Source organism: Cricetulus griseus, chromosome 7 (genome assembly GCF_003668045.3).
Source record: "Cricetulus griseus strain 17A/GY chromosome 7, alternate assembly CriGri-PICRH-1.0, whole genome shotgun sequence".
In the NCBI taxonomy this organism is placed as follows: domain Eukaryota; kingdom Metazoa; phylum Chordata; class Mammalia; order Rodentia; family Cricetidae; genus Cricetulus; species Cricetulus griseus.
In genome coordinates, this window is record NC_048600.1 from 2,584,628 (window position 1) to 2,604,720 (window position 20,093).

The following is a 20,093-nucleotide window of genomic DNA, read 5'->3' on the forward strand; positions in this document are numbered from 1 at the left end:
GCTTACCTTTTCTATATCCAGCAGGCAGCGCGCAGCAGTCTTGCTTACCTTTTCTATATCCAGCAGGCAGCGCGCAGCAGTCTTGCTTACCTTTTCTATATCCAGCAGGCAGCGCGCAGCAGTCTTGCTTACCTTTTCTATATCCAGCAGGCGGCGCGCAGCAGTCTTGCTTACCTTTTCTATATCCAGCAGGCAGCGCGCAGCAGTCTTGCTTACCTTTTCTATATCCAGCAGGCGGCGCGCAGCAGTCTTGCTTACCTTTTCTATATCCAGCAGGCGGCGCGCAGCAGTCTTGCTTACCTTTTCTATGTCCAACACTTTATCCTGCATCTCCTTCAGTGCGCACTGAGACTCAGCCTCACTCAGTCTGGCTTGGACCAATTCCTTCTCCAGCTGCAGCACAAAATCTTCGTTGTACGTGGAGCTGCATTTATGCTAAAGGTTAGAGACACATACTGAAATTTTATGGAAGCACAAACATGTAAATACATGCATACAGGAAAAATAATGAAATCATATAATGTGGGTATTATAGGCAACTAAAAAGTAAAATTTGATCTACCCAGTATTCCAAATTATTTCCTTTTCTCCAACAAATGAGTTTAAAAGGGGGAGGGAGAGAGGGAGAGAGGGAGAGAGGGAGGGAGGGAGGGTGGGTGGGTTCTGGTGCCTTTGGGGATGACTGTGTAATGGGTTTTGGTAACGAGCTATTCCACTCCTAAACCCTGTTCATATGAAGCACCTGTCTCCTTTCTGTCTACCTCTCAAGATACTAAAGATCTGTTCTGACTCTACAGACAACATGGTAACCATTAGCCTCACATGGTCACTTAGTATGTGATGTGTGCCTAATCCTTGCTGAGTATGGTTACAAACAAGACACTAACTGTTTTCAGGGTAAGTCCCTTTCGTTCAACACCCAGTACTACGACGAAAAGAATAAAATTAAGTAAGCACATTAACTCCATGATTTTTATGCTGGTGGCATGTTGACATATTATTTAAAGTTGAGGTAAACAAAAAACATTAACTTCCCTTTTACCCTTTGCAGTATAGACAATACAATATCTTAAGACTGCTTATGTAGCTCATTAACAGGCTACAGAAGCAAATAAAGCCTAAAAATTAGATTTTAATGCGTCGAAAGTAAAAAATGGCACACCAAATAAGGCGAAATATCTTAAGCCCTAAGTAAGCAAAATTGTATTGCTTTAGAAATGTCAATTTCTTTAAAATATGTGCATAGATTAGCATAAGAAGAGAAAAACAACAGATGCTACACTAACAAATCAAATCACCAAGGCATGACATCTATCTTCCCTTTCCCTCTTTACGCCACTGGCATTGACATGTGCCAATGAGGCCACTTGCAGTTTCGTAAAGCCCATTACATGTAAAAGCTGTAGCACAAAACAACAGGTAAATAAATCACAAATGTCGCTGATGATGTTGATGCAAACCCTCATTTTTATGTTTCCATTTTACTCAAATCTCCACCTAGCAATTTACATCTACTTTTAAAATATGTTTTTACTTACTCCCAAGACAAAAATGTGTAATAGTACATGTAAACACAAAATTAAATAGTAAAACAGTCTTATGAATGTGACTGTCACATTCGCAAGCATCTAGAAGAAATAAACAATTACAGAATGCAGAGTATTCGAGAACAGGTTTCTGTAACAAAAATGCATATTCTGATCTCCAGGTACATGGCCCCCAAAAATGTTCACAACCATCCCTACCCATGTGTCCAAAATGGCTGTGGGTTTTGTTGTTGTTGTTGTTCTTAAATCTATCAGGCATAGTGGCACATGCCTATAACTGAAGCGGTTAGGAAGCTAAGAGAAAAGAATGAAAAACTCAAAGGTAGTTTGGGCTGGAGTGAATTTGGGTCACTATGTGCAACTTAGTAAGACCATATATCAACACAAAAAGTAAAAACAGGGCTAGGGACACAGCTAGCTGGACAGACCACATGTCCAGCATGCATTAGCCTTGCATTCAAATTCCAGTACTATCAAAAAACACCCATCACTTAAATATGATTTCCTTCTAATACCTAAAAAACTGCTTAAATCCTTTAAAATTAAAATTTCTCCAGTTATTTTCAATTACTATTAATGATAAGGAAATGTTAAGAAAACAAATACTCTCACTGTAGTGAGCTCTTATTTATTTAAAATGAAAGACAAACATTATATATAAATATAAAAGTTCTCAGTTCCTGTCTCCTCCTGCCTTTTATTCCTTTCTCTACCCAGCCATTATCACTGTCTCCACCTCCCTAGTGCTGGGATTAAAGGCATATGATCCCAGGTGCTGAGATCACCTTTGTGTGAGCTGTTTCTCTTTAGGACTGGATCAATTTCATGTAGTCGGTCTGGCCTTGAACTAACAGAGATCCAGCTACCTCCTAATCCTGAGTCCTGGGATTAAAGGTGTATGCCACCACTGCCTAGCCTCTATAGCTTGAGGCTCGCTTTGCTTTCTGAATCCTCAGGCGAGCTTTAATAAATCATAAATAAAATATCACCACACTATTGAACATATTTTCTCAAATTACTTAGGAATATTTACAACTTCCAATGATAAACAAGCAAAAGGCAAGCCTTACACTTTTAAATTTTAAATGAGTATCACATCATTACACCAGTTGCACTGAACTCTTTAAGATCATATGAAATACTGAATAAACAAAAGTGACACAAAAGAGGCTTTAGTGAGGGGCTGGGGGAAAAGCAGTTAAAGGAGGAAAGACAAGAATTTTCTTTCAAAAGAACACTGATAAGTGCAGAACAAGTGAGGAAAAAAGTGAAAACCACCACTTTGGAAAACTCATGAAATAACTAACTTTACACAGATGCATGGATGTCCAAACATTTAGATAAAAGACAATGAACACAGATAGATGGACCCCCACACCAGTGGACTCCCTATTTATGGACACAACCCAATGATGGAAAGTTTCACAAATTCGCAAATGTATTAAATAATTATTTTTTCTTGACATTATTTTCTAAGTTATAACTATTTATTTACATGTTAATTACACTGATGAGGCATACGTAACCTATAAATTTAAATGTAAAGTACACAGAAAGATATGAGGAGGGTATATGTTACTATGATGCCCAGCTATGTGAGGATTTTGAGCAGCCATAGATCTAAGTGTACTTCCTGGAATCAATCAGACTAAAGACACCAAGAAGCATCTGTAGTCAGCTGTAGCTATTTGGTGCAAACATATTCCCACTAGACTGCTTAACAGTTGCAAAGATAAACTCACATCTTTACAAAAGGAAGGTACAGTAATCAATCTAACTAAGCCTGGTAACCAAATTCGCCACTGGTCTAGGACACAACTCACTTTCTGATTAAAAACAGAATGAATTCTACAATGTTCTCTCTCATCTAAACGTCTAAGTGAATCCAGTTTATAAATAGTACAATGGCACTCTGGAGAAGAATCAGAAAAACTCAGAATATGAAATAAAACAATTGTGCTTTATCTGCAAAAAGTCATTGTTACTCCTGATCCTGGTTATTGTTTCTCCCGTCTTTAGTCATTATAGACAGAGGCCTATCAGATTCACTGATCATTGCAGACTCAGATGCTCTGGATTCAGATTGGTTAGCTTTCTATCTGACTTCTCCCCCCACCCCCGTGTGTGTGTGTGTGTGTGTGTGTGTGTGTGTGTGTGTGTGTGTGTGTGTTACAAGTGAGTGCGTGTAGAGGCCCAAGGTTGATGATGACAGGAGCCTTCCCTGACTGCTTTCCACAGAGGCAAAAGCTGTCAAAAGCTTACTGTGCCAATACAAGCCAGTCTGATTAGTTAGCTTGCTTCCAGGATCCTATCTCCCTCTTCCAAGTGCTGGAATTACAGACAGAATGCTGCTCCCACTCAGCATTTATTCCAGGTATCTAAATGCTTGCCTGGCAAATACTTGAACCACTGAGTCATCTCTCTAGTCCCTCTATTACTAATTTCTAACTGAATGATGATAAAGTCAAAGAAGATATTTTAATTCTTTTAAATTTTAAGAGATCAAAGAACATTACATGCATGTAAAAATATTAAATACAATATAAATTATGACCCAGAATTATACTTTACACATACTTTAATGTGTATTTTGATATTGTTTTACAAATGCCCATCAGTTCAATATGGCAACAGAACTCTTCAGAGTTTCTATTCAATAATGACCTGTCACCAACTGGCTTTTACCAGTTACTGAGATGGAGTATTTAAAGACTACAAATGTGTTGAGGCTCATGAGATGGCTCGGTGGTTAAGAGGACCTGAGTTCAATTTCCAGTACCTCCATCTAGAAATTCACAACTGTCTCTAACTCCATCTCCAGAAGCCCTCTTCTGGACTCTGTGGACACTGCACACAGCCAGCAACATACAGCACATATAATTAAAAACAAAATCTTAAGGGACTACAACTGCGAGTTTGTTCATATTACCCATTTCATCAGTTAAAACCCTCTACTGGTAGGAACACTGAATGCTCTATATTCCTAAATATACTCAATCTTAAGTGAGATCATTACACTTGCTATTGTGGACAGTCCTCATACCAATTGATTCTGAAATCTACTTTGGAACAGATGCTCTAACTTTCCATCCTTAACTCTTTGCTCATCATGGTTACTGTTCTGTTGCTGTAAAGAGACACTTATAAAAGAAAGCATTTAATTGGGGGTGCTTACAGTTCAGTGAGATGGGGATGGAGAAAGAGAGTGGGTCTGGCTTAGGCTTACAATCTCAAAGCCCACAACCCTTGCCATTCCTCCTCCAACAAGGCCACACCTCCTAAATACTTCCTAAACAGTCCACCAACTAGGACCAAGCATTCAAACGCATGAGCCTATGAGGGTCATTTTCATTCAAGAGTCACTCTCAGCTGTCAAGTTACACAAACTTCCAGTGGCCACACAGCAGCCTATTAAAGCCTGCTCCTTCCAGATCTCTACAGCTATGCCCACCTCAATTCACCTTCAGGGGCCAACTGCTGTAGGTCAAATCCCGAATCACTCAGATAAAAGGACATGGAACCTTTAGGAAATGGGGTATAGTGGGGGAAGGGGTACACTAGGGGTGTGTCCTTGAAAGAGACACTCCTGCTTCCTGGTTTCTCACACTTCAAAGTTCTCAACATGATGTAAATGCTGCCACTGGTCCAAAGAAACAGGTCCAATTAACTATGAGCTGAAAGTATGACTAAATAAATTTCCTCCCTGAGAGCTGATTTGCTCTACCTGATCTGTCACAACAACCTGAAAGTGGATAATACATCCACTGTATTCCTAAGTAGGTAAACATAAAATCTGCCCTCTTGCACAACAAAAAGAACTGGCCTATTCAAATTACATATCCTGAAATCACATAAAAGCTTGGCTGTGTAACAGCCCCTATTACCACCAGTAGCCAAAGATGCTCTCTCCTCACCAATCAGTGAAAATGCAGACACTCAAATTCTTACCTTCTGTATTTCTCAAATACAGTCCCACAGCCCTTGAACTGGTGACCTGTTACAACTCCCTGCTCTAGTTCCAGACCCCCTCAGCTAGTCTAAAGGGAAGCACACCCCTTATTAAGATACATCCAAGGCCAGCCTTGAGGGAGTTTCCACCTGCTTCCTTCGGATCCAACGCTGATCACCCTGCTGCTCCAGCACAAGAACTCTGCGTGCTGTGGGAGCACATCTGCTGCCTGCCCTGCGTGCATGTATGTACACAGTGTTCCTGAAGAGGGAGCTGACCTGCAATCAGGTGCTCGTGAGCCATCTCTCAAGCCCTTCCTGTCAGGACATACTTACTATAACCATCCTGACTAAACGTGTCATTTTTTGTAAGCTTTTTCACAACAGTAAGCTCATTTGTTTCTTATTTAAGGAGAAGAGTTTAAAATCATGAGAAATTTTTATGAACAATGGTACTGTTACTAACAATGGAAATACACTCAATGCCACTGAACCACACTTATGTAAATGGTAAATTTCATTATATATATCAATAAAAAATCACAAAATGTATAAAGTAAATGGATATGCTAACTTAAAAAAAAAAAACTAGATGTCAGGCGTTAGTGGTGCACACATTTAATTCCAGCACTTGGGAGGCAGAGGCAGGTGGATCTCTGTGAGTTCGAGACCAGCCTGGTCTACAATAGCTAATTCCAGAACAGCCTCCAAAGACACAGAGAAACCCCCGTCTTAAAACCGACCCCCCCCCCAAAAAAAAAACCTAGATATGTAAGTCTATCTTACAACTCCACTTATAGAAAATTCTAGGAAAGTCCAAAGTATTCAGGCACAGGTTGCTAGGATAAGGGTGGAGAATGAACTGTAACACAGGACAATATGAAAGTGATAGAAATTGTCATTTTTGTTATGGTAGTTACACAACCCCTCTACATTTAAAACATATCAAATTACATACTTAAATTTCACAAATTATGTGGGGGGAAAAATGAGAGACTTTAAATGATCTAGTTCTACTTAAATTATTTCTGGAACCAAAAGTACCCTGAATATCAAAGATCACTGTTAACACAATAGGACTGAAACCTAGTTCCATATATAAAACCTAAAGCTCTTCATATCACATAAAATGCTAGTACGACATGAGTAGAAGGTGGTAGTAGAAACCTGTATTAAAAACTCATTATCTCCTGCTGGAATATGGATTTTAAACACTGTGAGAGTTCAAACACCCATAAACTTGTATTTAAAGGAAGACGATAACCAAAATATCTAGCAATACTCAGTACTCACTTCTATCACTAGCTTGCCTACTACTTTGCAATTCTCTTTTGTCAAAACTGCAACAGATGAGATTCTGATTCTCTCAATTCAAATCTCTTATACTTTTGTCACATATGGCAGTGATAACATAAATATGTGAATATTAATTCTAAGAGTATCAAGGGCTATCAATTTTGTGAAATAATCTTCCACCTTCTTGCTCTAAATAGAAATTAAATGTATGTAATATTTAACGTAAGAATTAATCTTGGTTTATCATCTAAAACACTGGCTCCATTTTTAAAATAATTCACGTACAAAGTCCTTGAGCTTATTATGGACAGTCTAATATGAAGCACTGTGCACAGGTTTTTTTTTAAAGATTTATTTATTTATTTATTATGTATGCAACATTCTGCTTCTATGTTTATCTGCACACCAGAAGAGGGCACCAGACTTCATAATGGATGGTTGTGAGCCACCATGTGGTTGCTGGGAATTGAAATCAGGACCTCCAGAAGAGCAGGCAGTGCTCTTAACCTCTGAGCCATCTCTCCAGCCCCCACTATGCACAGGTTTAAGTGACAAAGTTCTTTAATACCTTCACACAGGAAAATAAGTAGTCTCTTGATATATTTAACCATGTATATTTAATATTTTCATCTTATTTTCTGTCTTGATTAGAAAAAGGTCATTAATAACTCACCAAATAACTTATGGAAATACACTACAGCTACAAAATATATTCACCTATAGCTACAGAAATAACATTTTTCTGTCTTGACACAGCTTGTACTAAGCCATGAGATCGATTCTTTAGAATTCTCAATGAAGCATATATTCAAGGCCACACTAACAATCCTAACACTCACTCACTGCTTTGTGAGAAATTCATGTGTCTACATTAAGGCCGCTTTATCTCTCACTTTCTACTATTTCCACAGTCATTCTGCAAGGCATTTTAATATTTGAGATTTACAACTTGAACTTGGAAGTTCCCTCAAGCCTATGCTACTAATTTCACTCATTCTGCACACCTTCCTACAATTTACTACACTCCCATGGGTTTCAGCATTAACTGTCTTCTATGTCTTGTGGCTTAACTGTATCAAAGTTGCAGCTGATACTGATACAAGCACTATAACTTACTTTCCTTCCAAACAGACGACACTGCACTGACAAATCATGTCCATTTTACTATAAAGAAAATATTCTGTTTCATGCCTTGCTATTAAAGGCAGAACAAACTATTGCAGCTGTGGTCATTTCAGAATTACTTTAACATAGCCATTTTTCATAACTAATAGAAACACATGTTTATACTTCATCACTCTTTTCTTTTCTAGTCTTCTAACTGTTGAATACAGATTAATTTTGCTGAATAACAGTAATGCCCATTCATGCACCACCACTGCCCAGCAGTAATTTATATTTTTTAAGAATTACTCCCCTATTTGACAACTTTTCTCCACTTCAAGTAAATGTAAGCATGTACTTTAACTCATCATTCAATGTTCTGATACAGAAGTCTAAGGTAGAATATTTCACAAAGTATAAGCTATCGACATCATAAAAGTTTTAAACATACATTCTAAATGCTGAGTAATAACTTTGCTTTACAGTGATCAAAAACTATCTGATGTCAGCATTACCTCCTATGAAAGAGATACCTAAAAGTCTAAACAGCAGCTGCACATTGCTTGTCTTCTATGACTTAGGATATAATATAAAAGAAAATATTATCTATTTCTAACAAAACCACAGAGGAAAATAGAAGAACAGGACTCCTTTGAGTTACAGAACATACGGGAGTTTTAGCAGTTCTTTAGCTGTGCTTCAGGCATGTGACCTAAGAGGAGATGAAGAAGGCTCCGACTCCTTACCCAATGATGGTGGTGCCGGAGCTCCCTGATGGTGCTTTCAGCCTGCTCCAACTTAGCACTGGCCTCATCACTCTGCTGTCTGATGGTGGCCAACTCCCGTTTTATGAGGTAGTTTTCCTCAGCCTCCTGGGCTCTTGTCACTTGTCCCTTAGGACATAATTTTTTTGTGTGTATAAAGCAATTTAGAATAGATTTAAGAAAGACTGCCTTTGTGAGGTTTAGTTATTTCTTGACATAAAAAAAACAACACAACAAAACACCTCAGAGAACAGAGAATAGCCTAGGTAATTATTAGCTAGGAGCTTGTTATTTTGCTCTAGCAAATTTGAGGAAACTAAATGAAATTTTCATGTGACAGTCTTAAGAACAATTCTCTTAGTTGATAAAAAAAAAAAAAGCGACTCATGCAGTATTACTGAGATGTACATGCAGGGCTAAAATGTTCAATGAACAGTGGTTAATGTCAGAGAATCCACTGTTTGACATTTAAAATAAATACTTTAAAAATAAGGTTAGCTTTAAAACGTGCAGAGACAGGCATCCAATTAATGATAATACATTTATCAAATCATTAAGTATGCATCCATATGCCAGCCCAAAGAATTATTTCTAAGAAAATGCATGTAATATTGCATGCATTAAGTATGAATTTCTAAGTTTAGGATTTTCTTTAGAGGTTAGTGAAAACACTAAAAATAAAAAAGATAAACTATACCTGTATCAATCTATCTGCCAAGGAGGCACTTTCCTACAAAAGGAAAAATTTAGATAGAAATATAAAAGACAGGAAATCAAAGTGACAAAATTAGGAATAAGAAGAAGCATCCACACCCAAATCCCACCAACTTTTCACTGCTATTTAAAATGGACATTTAAATTAAAACTATTTTAATAAGTGTTTTTATTTCTAAATCTTAAAAAACAAATATCAAAATAGGGACAGATTAGATAATCATGTTGCCGAAAGAGATAAATCTTTCATTACTTGGGATAAACAAGTATTTTTTTTCCTTGAAAATACACCTTTAAATCTTTATTTCTGGGCCTAGTCCCATCATCAAACCACTTCCAGAAAGGGAGGAAGGGATCTGAGTCAGCAATACATCATTCATAAAACACAGCAGCAACTGGGTACAACATTAGCATCTGAGAGAAAAAGTCAAGAAAGATGATAACAGAAATTCAAAAGTTCAATTTAAACTCTTGACAATAAGCCAGGATGTACACTTTTGGTTCAAGAATTCAACTGAGACCTAAGTGCTTAGATAATTCTAAATGCTAAGTCAAAACTAAGGCCCAGTGCCAGTGAAAAACTGTTATTTATCCTTCTAGACACAAAACCAAGCTACATCTTCCTAGATCTTCTTTATCACGCTGAAGATTTAATGAAATAACACTTTCTCTGTGAAAATATCTAATAATGAAAATCATTTAAGTTGCATATTTTACTGCAAGCTGGGTATTTGGTTGAAACAGGGATAATACAAATTAAAAGGACTTAATAAGCTCAATATGTGTATGAAATCACCAAAAAGTAAAATTGCCTTCCAAGTCATTGCAATACAATCTTACAAGAGGAACTATATTTGATTTGGTATACAGTATCTGCCACTGCACCATCAACTAGACCTGTGATGAATGTCTTGTCCCTGTGCATGATTTGGTATACAGTATTTGCAATCATTACAACATCAATAAATTTGTGATAAATATTTTGTCCTTGGTGCACCACTATTTAATATAAAATCATGGAGGTTTCTAGAATAAAGGACAAACACCCCAACTATCCCCCTTTCTAGTTATTTCTTTCTTGAATGTTAACCTGTAAATTTTCAGAACACTTTAAATATACTTGGTAATATCTTGAGGGGCAGATTCACACCAGCTTACTCTCAACCTTTAGCTTTAAAAGGTCTTCTGAATTTATCTGTTTTCAATTAAGGAAAATTGTTGGATTGGTTGTTTTTGAGACAGTCTCATATAGTGTAGGCTTTCCTGAAACTCACAATATAGCCAAGAATGACTCTGAACTTCTGACCCTCCCTCCTCCACCTCCCAAGTGCTGGGATTATAAACACATACCACCATGTCCAATTAATGTATATGGTGCTGGGACTAAACTCAGGACTTTGTGCATGCTACATGTCTAGCTCAAGAAGACACTTAAACTATATTAGTCAATTCATTCTTAAAAACACAACTACAGGGGCTGGAGAGATGGCACAGGCTGTTCTTCCAGAGATCAGAGTTCAATTCCTACCAAGCACATGGTGGCTCACAACCATCTACAATTAGATTTGGTGCCCTCTTCTGGCCTGCAGTCATACATGCAGGTCAGAATAAACATACATAATAATAAATGTTAAAAAAAAACACAACTACAAAACATTCTATCAGCCGGGCGTTGGTGGCGCACGCCTTTAATCCCAGCACTCAGGAGGCAGAGGCAGAGGCAGGCGGATCTCTGTGAGTTCGAGACCAGCCTGGTCTACAAGAGCTAGTTCCAGGACAGCCTCCAAAAGCCACAGAGAAACCCTGTCCAAAAAAAAAAAAACAAAAAACAAAAACAAACAAACAAAAAAAAAAAAACCAAAAAAAAAAACTATCAAAAGCACAATAAGAAAAGTATGAAAATTTTCTTGCTTGCTAGTTATTTTACATTAAACAGGAAGGAAAACTTAACAAGTAGGTATCAACACAAGGCTAACAACCAAAGAGGTATAAAACTACCTAGCATTAAAAATCAACATGAAAACAGATTTTAAAATGGGGAACCAATCACTTTGACTAAATATAAAGCTGCTTAAAAAGCAACTGCCAGGGCTGAAGAGATGGCACAGTGGTTGAGAGCACTGGATGCTCTTTCAGAGGTCCCGGGCCCAAGTTCCAGCACCCACATGGCAGCTCACTGCTGTCTATAGCTCCAGTTCCAGGGGATCTGATATCTTCACACCAATGCACATAAAATAAAGTTAAATAATTTTTTTTAAAAAAAGCAACTGCCATGTTCAACATATGGCTCAAAACTCAGGGAACATTTGAAATTCATCTTTAAAACATCCTTCCTGTCAGAATGTATTCCTAAGTCATACTTTTTAGAGGTTCTATGGGGGGGGAAAAAAAGAAATTGATATCAGTATGTCACTCTAATAATAACTTCACTCAAGCCTTTCCATGGATGTTCATTATCAATGACTAGCAAACACAGTTAGCTATGGAAGACGAGGTCGGCACCACAACATAAGTGATATACATGCCAAATTCTTTTTAGATTTGTTATATTTAAACAATAGGCACTCCTTGGGTGGTGGTGGCGCATGCTTTAATCCCAGCAAAGACATGCAGATCTCTGTGTTCAAGGCCAGCCTGGTCTACAGAGCGAATTCCAGGACAGCCAGAGCTGTTACACAGAGAAACCCTGTCTCAAAAAACAAGCAAAAAAACAAACAAACAAAAAAAGCATTCAACAGAAACTTGCAATAGTCATTTTACTTACTTTTTCTAATGTTTCAATCCGCTGTTTTAAAAGCCTATTTTCTGTCCGTAACCTCTGCCAAGAAAAAGAAAAAAATGTTTGTTTGCAAGCATTCTTGAGAGGAAAAAAACAGATCCCTAAGTCACAGTGTTGATAATGTACTTACTACCTTTTATAGTAAGAAGGGAAGGGCTGGAGAGGTGGTTCCGAGGTTAAGAGCACTGACTGCTCTTCTGGAGGACCCTGGCTCAATTCCCAGCACCCACATGGCAGCTTACAACTGTCTGTAACTCCAGTTCCAGGGGCTCCAACACCCTCACACAGACATACATGCAAGCAAAACACCAATGGACATACAAAATAAAAAGGGAGAATAATAAATGACTGTGAAGAACTGTTATATTATCATATGTTGAACTACCAAAAGCTTAGCATAGAAATACATGGCAAAGGAAACAATTCCATTTGTCATGCCAGCTGGGACTAAACTTTAAACTTAAATGTAACACATAAACAGCCTTTGTTTTCTCCATTTATAATGGCTTATACTTTTTTAAATTATTTATTTATCTTAATTTTATGTGTATGAGGGTTTCATCCGAATGAGTATACAGATACAGGCACCACATATTCGCAGTGCCCAAGGATTCCAGAAGAGGGTGCTAGACCCTCTTGGAAATGAGTTACTGAAGCTGTTAGCCACCATGTGGATGCCAGAATTTAACCCCGGTTCTCTGGAAGAGCAATTAGTGCTCTTAACAGCTAAACTATCTCTACAGCCTACCTTATAATCTAATCCTAAGAACCCCTGTCTCCTACAGAGCCTAATGATATAATTAGTATTCAAATACTAGTTAAAGAATAAACTTCAAATATGCATGTTCATAGAGTAAATGTCAAATTGCTCTTAAACTATATACCAGTTTCCATTCATATTACAAATACCACAGTACAAAAAGCCTTACAGTCTAAACATTCAAAAGCATTTATCATGAGTTATTTCTAACTAAAATTTAAAACTCTTAATTACTAGTATTTTCTTATATAAAAGGTAAAATCGTATTTTTTTAAAAATGTACATTTGGCCAGGCAGTGGTGGCACACACCTTTAATCCCACACTTGGGAGAGAGAGGCAGGAGGATCTCTGTGTGTTTGAGGCCAGGTCTACAGAGCAAGTTCCAGGACAGTCAGGGCTGTTACACAGAGAAACCCTGTCTTGAAAAACCAAAATGGATGGATGGATGGATGGATGGATGGATGGATGGATGGATGGATGGATGGATGGGTGAATAAATAATGTACATTTTTGTAATTGTTAAATGCCAGACTCCAATACTTACCAAGTTACTATTAAGTGTTAAATCTAAATACTTTGCAACTAATCTCGTTATATATTCCATCAATTTATTAATCCCATAAAATTGTTCCTGAGTTGTGTGTGTGTGTGTGTGTGTGTGTGTGTGTGTGTGTGTGTGTGTGTGTGTGTGTGTGTGTGTGTGTGTGTGTGTGTGTGTGTGTGTGTGTGTGTGTGTCTGTGTGTGTGTGTGTGTGTGTGTGGTGTATTTCCACGTGTGCACATGCAAGATGCATGGTGCCTGGCTCTCCCACTCTCTGACTTATTCCCTTGAGACACGACCTTTCACTGGACCTGGAGTGAAGCTGACAGTAAGTGGGACCCCGGGCTCCTCCTGACTCTCCCTCTGCAGCACTGGAGTCGGGTTGTAGGCACACAGCCTTGTCCAATTTTTACAACCCAGATCTCCATGCTTATGCAGCAAGTGCTCTTGCCCACTGAGCTACCCTATCACACCATTCTGAAATGTTTAATCCATGTTGTCTTTCCATTTGTCCAGCTCTCACACTTCAAACCCTTTACCATTTTGTATTAATTTCTTTCAGAGTTCAGCCCAGCTTTCAATCCTAACTTCCTGCGACTCTCTTCTAGAAATGTCTTCCTCAGGAAATTCTTCCACCAGTCAATCTGCTATTTCTCCATTAAGACTTAAGTACAGTTTATATGATACACAAAAGCCTCAGTTTGGGAAAATAAACTGAATTTTTACATCTTATTAAATGGCTTACAGACTGGAACAAGTCTTAGTTACTACAAAGAGAGTGAGGTTTTCCTGCTCTGTTCTCTAAAACATAGTGAGCTAAAAGCTGAGAAGACAGCAGTGTGGAGAGAAATGTTTTTTATTTCTTGGCAACTCCAACCTTAGTTTGTTGTTCTTTCTTTCTTCTTTTTTTTTTTTTTTTAATTTTAAACGTTTGGGCCCTTCCTTTGTTTTGTTACTTCTCTTGCTGTCTTCCTGTAGTGTTGGGTATTGCCTTACAAATTCTGGGATGCTTACACTACCTCGGACTGAGCTACAGCCTCAGCCTGTGTTTTGGGCTTTTATTTTGAGATAGGTGGTCACTAAATTATCCACACTGGCCTTGGACTCACTTTGTAGCCCAGACAGACCTTGAACTTGTAGCTTCCCTGCTCCAAGCTTCCTGAGTAGCTGAAATTACAGGTGCACACCATCAGGCCTGCCTGGCTTGACTCCTGTTTTCATTTCTTCATCAACAAAAATAGTACATAAGTGCAGTAAGAAGGAGGGCTGTCTGGCTTTGCCAAGCCTGGGGGCAAAGGCCGACAGTCTCAACACTTGGGAAGTGGGGGCAGTAAGGCCAGACAGAGGTGGTCAATGCCAGCCTATCTAAAATGTATCTGAGTTTACTGTACTGAGCAGACATTGAACAGATATTAACAGTTATACTGATCTAAAGATGCCAAACTTATTTTTTCTACTGGTACAGGCTAACCCACTATACCAGACATGTACAATCTTATCTGCATTATTATAGAAACTAGTATTTTCTAAATTAAAAAGGAATTTCTTGGCTTACAGGAGGTACAAATAAGAATTTCAGAGTACATAGAATATATTTATTCATCCTCCAAATTGAAAATCCACCTGTTTTCCTGAGGGTAATTCAAAAGTATAAATTTTGCTTAAAGATGAAAAATTTGCACTGACCAAGGGAATCCTGCCATGCCATTCCAGGACAATTAATTCATAAGGGACTTGTCCTATATAGTCCGCCTCAGATGGGTCTGCTCTAGACTCCAGCATGTAACTACCTTCTCTGCAAGTTTTACAATTATGTTTAAGTAGAATGCAATTTCCATGGGTCCGTTTTCTCAGAAAGAGAGAACTGTTTCTTCTCACACCCGAGGAACAGTGGCTTCAGTCAACTACAGGAGGATGCCAGTAAACACAGATTTCATTCTAATACCTATTATCAGATTCCTGCAGCAATCTTAAAAAACATTGAAATGGCCAGGCAGTGGTAGCACACACCTTCAATCCCAGCACACAGGAAGCAGAGGCAGGCGGATCTCTATGAGTTCGAGGCCAGCCTGCTCTACAGAGTGAGTTCCAGGACAGGCTCCAAAGCAAAACCATGTCTCAAAAACAAACAAACAAAAAACCTGAAATGCTTACTTTAATTTCAACTTGCTCTTCCATTTCTTTTGTCTTTATTGTAGTGTATTCTTTTTCATGTCTAAAAAGAGAAAGTTAAAGGTATTTGTCATTCAAAAGTAATTACATTATTTAATTTAAAAGGATATATTAACCTAAAACCAAATTCCTTTACTTTTCCTCAAGGTATACCTTGAAATGATTTATATGAGAGAAAAATAACACAATAGTCGAATGGGCAGTGGAGGAAAGGTCAGGACAGGGGTAGATTATGATCACTGCATGGATGCAATCCTTGGCAAAATCACCCGACATACACACTGCACATATGACAAAGTCATACAGCAAGGGAAGCAGACAACTTCATTATATACCAATGGACACTTGACGTCAGGGAATATGACATCACAGTACTTGGCTTTCACAATTTCTAAGGAAAATAAATATGGCAAAGTATTAACAATCTCGAGAGCTAGATACAAAATATGGATATTTGTCATTCTACTTTTCTGTATATTTGAATATGTTCCTAGTTGAAAAAAAGGTAGTTAAAATAGGACATGAAGCTAAGATAATGACTACAAACTATTCACTCCTTTAGAGTTAAACTTCACAAAAAAGCAAGATGGAATGCTCTATTCGTTTTGTTTTAGTACTTTTAAGTCAAAACTCAGTGCAAATTGATCTTCTTAGAGCAAAGAAAATAAAACAGAGCTTAAGGCCAGGTGTGGTGGTACACACCTGTGATCCCAGTACCCGTGAGGAACAAACGGAATAGTGGGATACACAGTCAGACCATGTCACAAATAAGACAAAGAGAAGGCTGGTGAGATGCCTTTGTGGGCACTACCAAACCTGATGGCCTGTTTGAGAATGCAAATACATAGAATAAACAAACGCAATAAAACACTAAATAGAAGTTAAAGATAAAATACATAAGGAATAATTAATACAGCAAGGACCCGGAGAAAATGGAAATATCTTGTGCTCAGAATTAGTATTATAAAGGAACAAAAAAAAAAATATTTAGAAAAACAGAGTAAGCCAGACAAGGTGACACTTTTTATCCTGTGACTGTCAGAGTTCAAGGCCAGCCTGAGATACAAAGTGAGAAACTGGCTCAAAAGAACAACCAGCATCCTGCTACTATAAGCATTGCTACAGTTTAAAAACATTTTACACCACAGAGGCCCCAGTGACACGAATTTTAGCTATGACCTTAGGCTAGAATCATTTAAGTATTGGAAGCTAGAAAAGAATTGTAATAGCTATAACTCTTAATTAACATACTAACTTTATTTTTAAGAGAGAAAAATAATGAAAACTGTGTCACACAAAGCTTCTCCAGGAAATAACAATTAAAAGGTGATAACCCCAGCCTCTGCTCAGTGTTGCTGGCTGTGTAGCACTTAAGCACTTAAGGAAGGGGCTAAGAGGGAAACGTCAGTGGCTGCAACTAACTTTGGTACACCAAGCATGGTAGGTTTGGCGTACAACCTGGTGGTGGAGCACGAATTTAGCATTCTCAATCCCTCTGCTGATTGCCTAGCACCAAGAGTAATAATAGTGAATATTAAAAATAACAGCACACTTACACACATATGCATGCCATACTCCTGACTCCCATCAAAATGGGAAGGAAGGGGGGATTTTAAAAGTAGTGTGCAGTGGTCCTGTGTATCACTATAAAAGCCGGAAGACTATCTGTCTAACATTTCCTTTGTCGTACCAAAGCTAATACAAACCAATCAGGTAAAACTCTGACAGCCTAAGGAGGAAAACTACAGTACTTTTCACAAGAATGCTTCCCGTGTCCACTGACTTCTGTATGCTTCAATAAGCTCCTCAACTACAAGAGAGCACACAAAATACTTACTTTTTCATTTTTTTTGAGTTATATTTGACTTGGTAAGCTGACTGGATTAATTTGTCTGGGCCACCATCAAACTGATGTGGAATGACCTTCTGAAAATGCTAAGAAATAACACACGAAAGGCAGAATTATTACTATACATGATTTATTGATGGCATATCTAGAAACACACAAGCAATCATGAAATGACTTACCTGTAACATCCCTTCCATGTCAAGTTGCATTAATTCTGCCTGATTCATTTGAAGAAGTGCTAATCCCACTCGAAACACAATTTCTAAACCCTGATGAAACAAATACAATAAAGCCACATTTGTTTACACTTTCATCAATAAAAACGAATCATTCAAAACAATACCAAGGTAAGCACTTAAGGATCTAACTAAGAACTGGCAAACATTTTCTGTAAAGAGCCAGAGAACAAACGTTTTAGACTTGATGGCCCACCTGTCCCATTCACAACTACTCACCTCTACCCTGTGGTCCTACAGTAGACACTAACACACACACTAATAGGCAGGGCAAGTTCCCAGAAAACAAACAAGTGCACAGCTTTGATATGGAAACCACAGAGCTGAGTAAGTCAACTGTTGTTTGCCAACTTCAGTCCAAACTAAATTAGATAAATCACATAAACTGATCCTTCTAAGAAGTAACTAACAGCATTGTGTTCAGACAACAGAAGACAAGGATCACTCACTACCATGTCACTTATAGCTAAAGTACAACAGGAAAGTCTTCACAAAATAGAGGCAGCTCAACTATAGGAATTATATGCCTTATGTACTGCAACAGTATTAACTGTGTGGGAGAATTTACTTCTCATTTACTCTCACTGCATTACTCAAAGGCAATAAAGAGGATGAATTTGGAGAGAAGGTCCAAAACTTAACTGTAGTGCTATTTTGTTTATAGCTTGCCTGAAGATCAGAGTGCAGAGCTAGACACACCAGTTAGCCATAGAGGTGGTGCATACCTTTAATGCCAGCACTTGAGAGGCAGAGGCAGACAAATCTCTGTTAGTTCAAGGCCACCTTGGGCTACACAAAATTGATCCAATCTAAAAGAGAAACAAAGCAAAGTATCTGGTGGTTCACACCTTTAATCCCAGTATTTGGGAATCACACACTTTTTTTTTTTTGGTTTTTCGAGACAGGGTTTCTCTGTGACTTTGGAGGCTGTCGTGGAACTAGCTTTTGTGGACCAGGTTGGTCTTGAATTCACAGAGATCCGCCTGCGTCTGCCTCCATAGTGCTGGGATTAAAGACATGCGCCACCAACACCCGGGAGTCACACAGCTTTAATCCCAGCACTATGGAGGTGGAGACAGGAAGGGATATGACTGGGCAGAGAGAGGAATATAAGACGGGAGGAGACAGGAGCTCATTGCAGTCAGTCTGAGCAGTCAGTTTGAGGATGCAGTCTCAGGACAGGATCACCCCTCTGGTCTGAGCATTGGTAGAGGTAAGAACTCTAGTGACTTTTCAATCTGCTTCTCTGATCCTTCCGTTTTCACTCCCTGATAGCTGGACTCAGAGTTTTTACTATTAAGACCAATTAGAATTCATGCTATACTTAACTGTATGTATTTGAATCCTGGATACAGTTCCAAGTACCTGTAATATCTACAGTCAGGCTACTCATACTCCCTGTAAGTCAGCTTCCTTGCCTATCACCTAACAAATGGAGATCTTACCAGAACCTAACCATTATGGTTGTTATGAGGGTTAATGAGATTAGCTCATGGAGGCAGTGGGGATACAAAGGCAGCTCTCTTATTCCTCCTTGCACTGTCCTGCTCTTAACACAATGACTCTTTCATTCTATTTTTACTCCGAATCTGCTCGATAGCTTACCTCAGACATAAAGATATCAAATATCCTTGTTGCAATGGGTAGTGGGAAGGTTGTAAGAAAGATAGTCAGAAACCAGGATGATGCATACATTGATGTGTGGAAACTCTGAGATTGAAAATGTACAAAGAGCTCTGGAAGATGCTCCTAAAAGAGAGAAAAGAATTAGTTAAGATAAAATAAAATTGAGGATTTCAAGCTAGATTATTTGTAGGTAAGCTATAGCAAACACAAAGAAGAACTAGAATAACAGAAAAACTCAAGTACAGAAATTGAAGCTTTGTCGTTAACAGCAAAGGGCAAAGAAGTGACCTAGAGTTGGAAGCTCAGGTCTATCTTTGATCTGATTCACTAATAAGGAAAACTGAATCATAGACAAATTAAACTTAAGTCAAATATCATCCAGCCAGTGATGAACAGAAAAGTAATAAGTGTTTATTATTTTTCACTTTGTTGATGAGTATAGTTGTCCAATATCATCTATATTTTTAATTTGCTATAATATTTCTTAAAATTTTCTAAATAAAAGAAATGCCATGCCGAAAACTTTCAAGTACCATATACCATCCAGTCAATCCACCTTTACCTCCTACAGAGTAGGAAAAATACAAGGTCTTCAACAATGTCTTAACTCACAGCACCAAGAGTTTAAGGTTTGTATCAACAAACAAAACTACTATTTCAGGAAAAAAATTATCACATGTTATACTCTGATTTTCTTAAAATGTAAAAACATTTTCATATCCTATTCTTTATACAATACAGGATTTCATATTCCAG

General features: G+C 38.1%; 1 protein-coding gene across 6 annotated transcripts in view; it reads right to left on the reverse strand.

Annotated features, from left to right (window-relative positions):
- Evi5 (ecotropic viral integration site 5) overlaps positions 1 to 20,093 on the reverse strand; it is a 130,929-nt gene that overhangs the window by 63,901 nt on the left and 46,935 nt on the right. For 5 of the 6 annotated variants that reach the window (XM_035447450.1, XM_027425922.2, XM_027425919.2 and 2 more), the window contains 8 exons: positions 19,317 to 19,460; positions 17,655 to 17,744; positions 17,464 to 17,561; positions 15,609 to 15,669; positions 12,138 to 12,191; positions 9,357 to 9,389; positions 8,642 to 8,788; positions 301 to 435 (listed from right to left, as the gene is read on the reverse strand). In XM_035447450.1, the coding sequence (XP_035303341.1) occupies positions 301 to 435; positions 8,642 to 8,788; positions 9,357 to 9,389; positions 12,138 to 12,191; positions 15,609 to 15,669; positions 17,464 to 17,561; positions 17,655 to 17,744; positions 19,317 to 19,460 (762 nt within the window). The remainder of the gene's footprint in view (positions 1 to 300; positions 436 to 8,641; positions 8,789 to 9,356; positions 9,390 to 12,137; positions 12,192 to 15,608; positions 15,670 to 17,463; positions 17,562 to 17,654; positions 17,745 to 19,316; positions 19,461 to 20,093) is intronic. The other variant, XM_035447449.1, reaches the window with a different exon arrangement.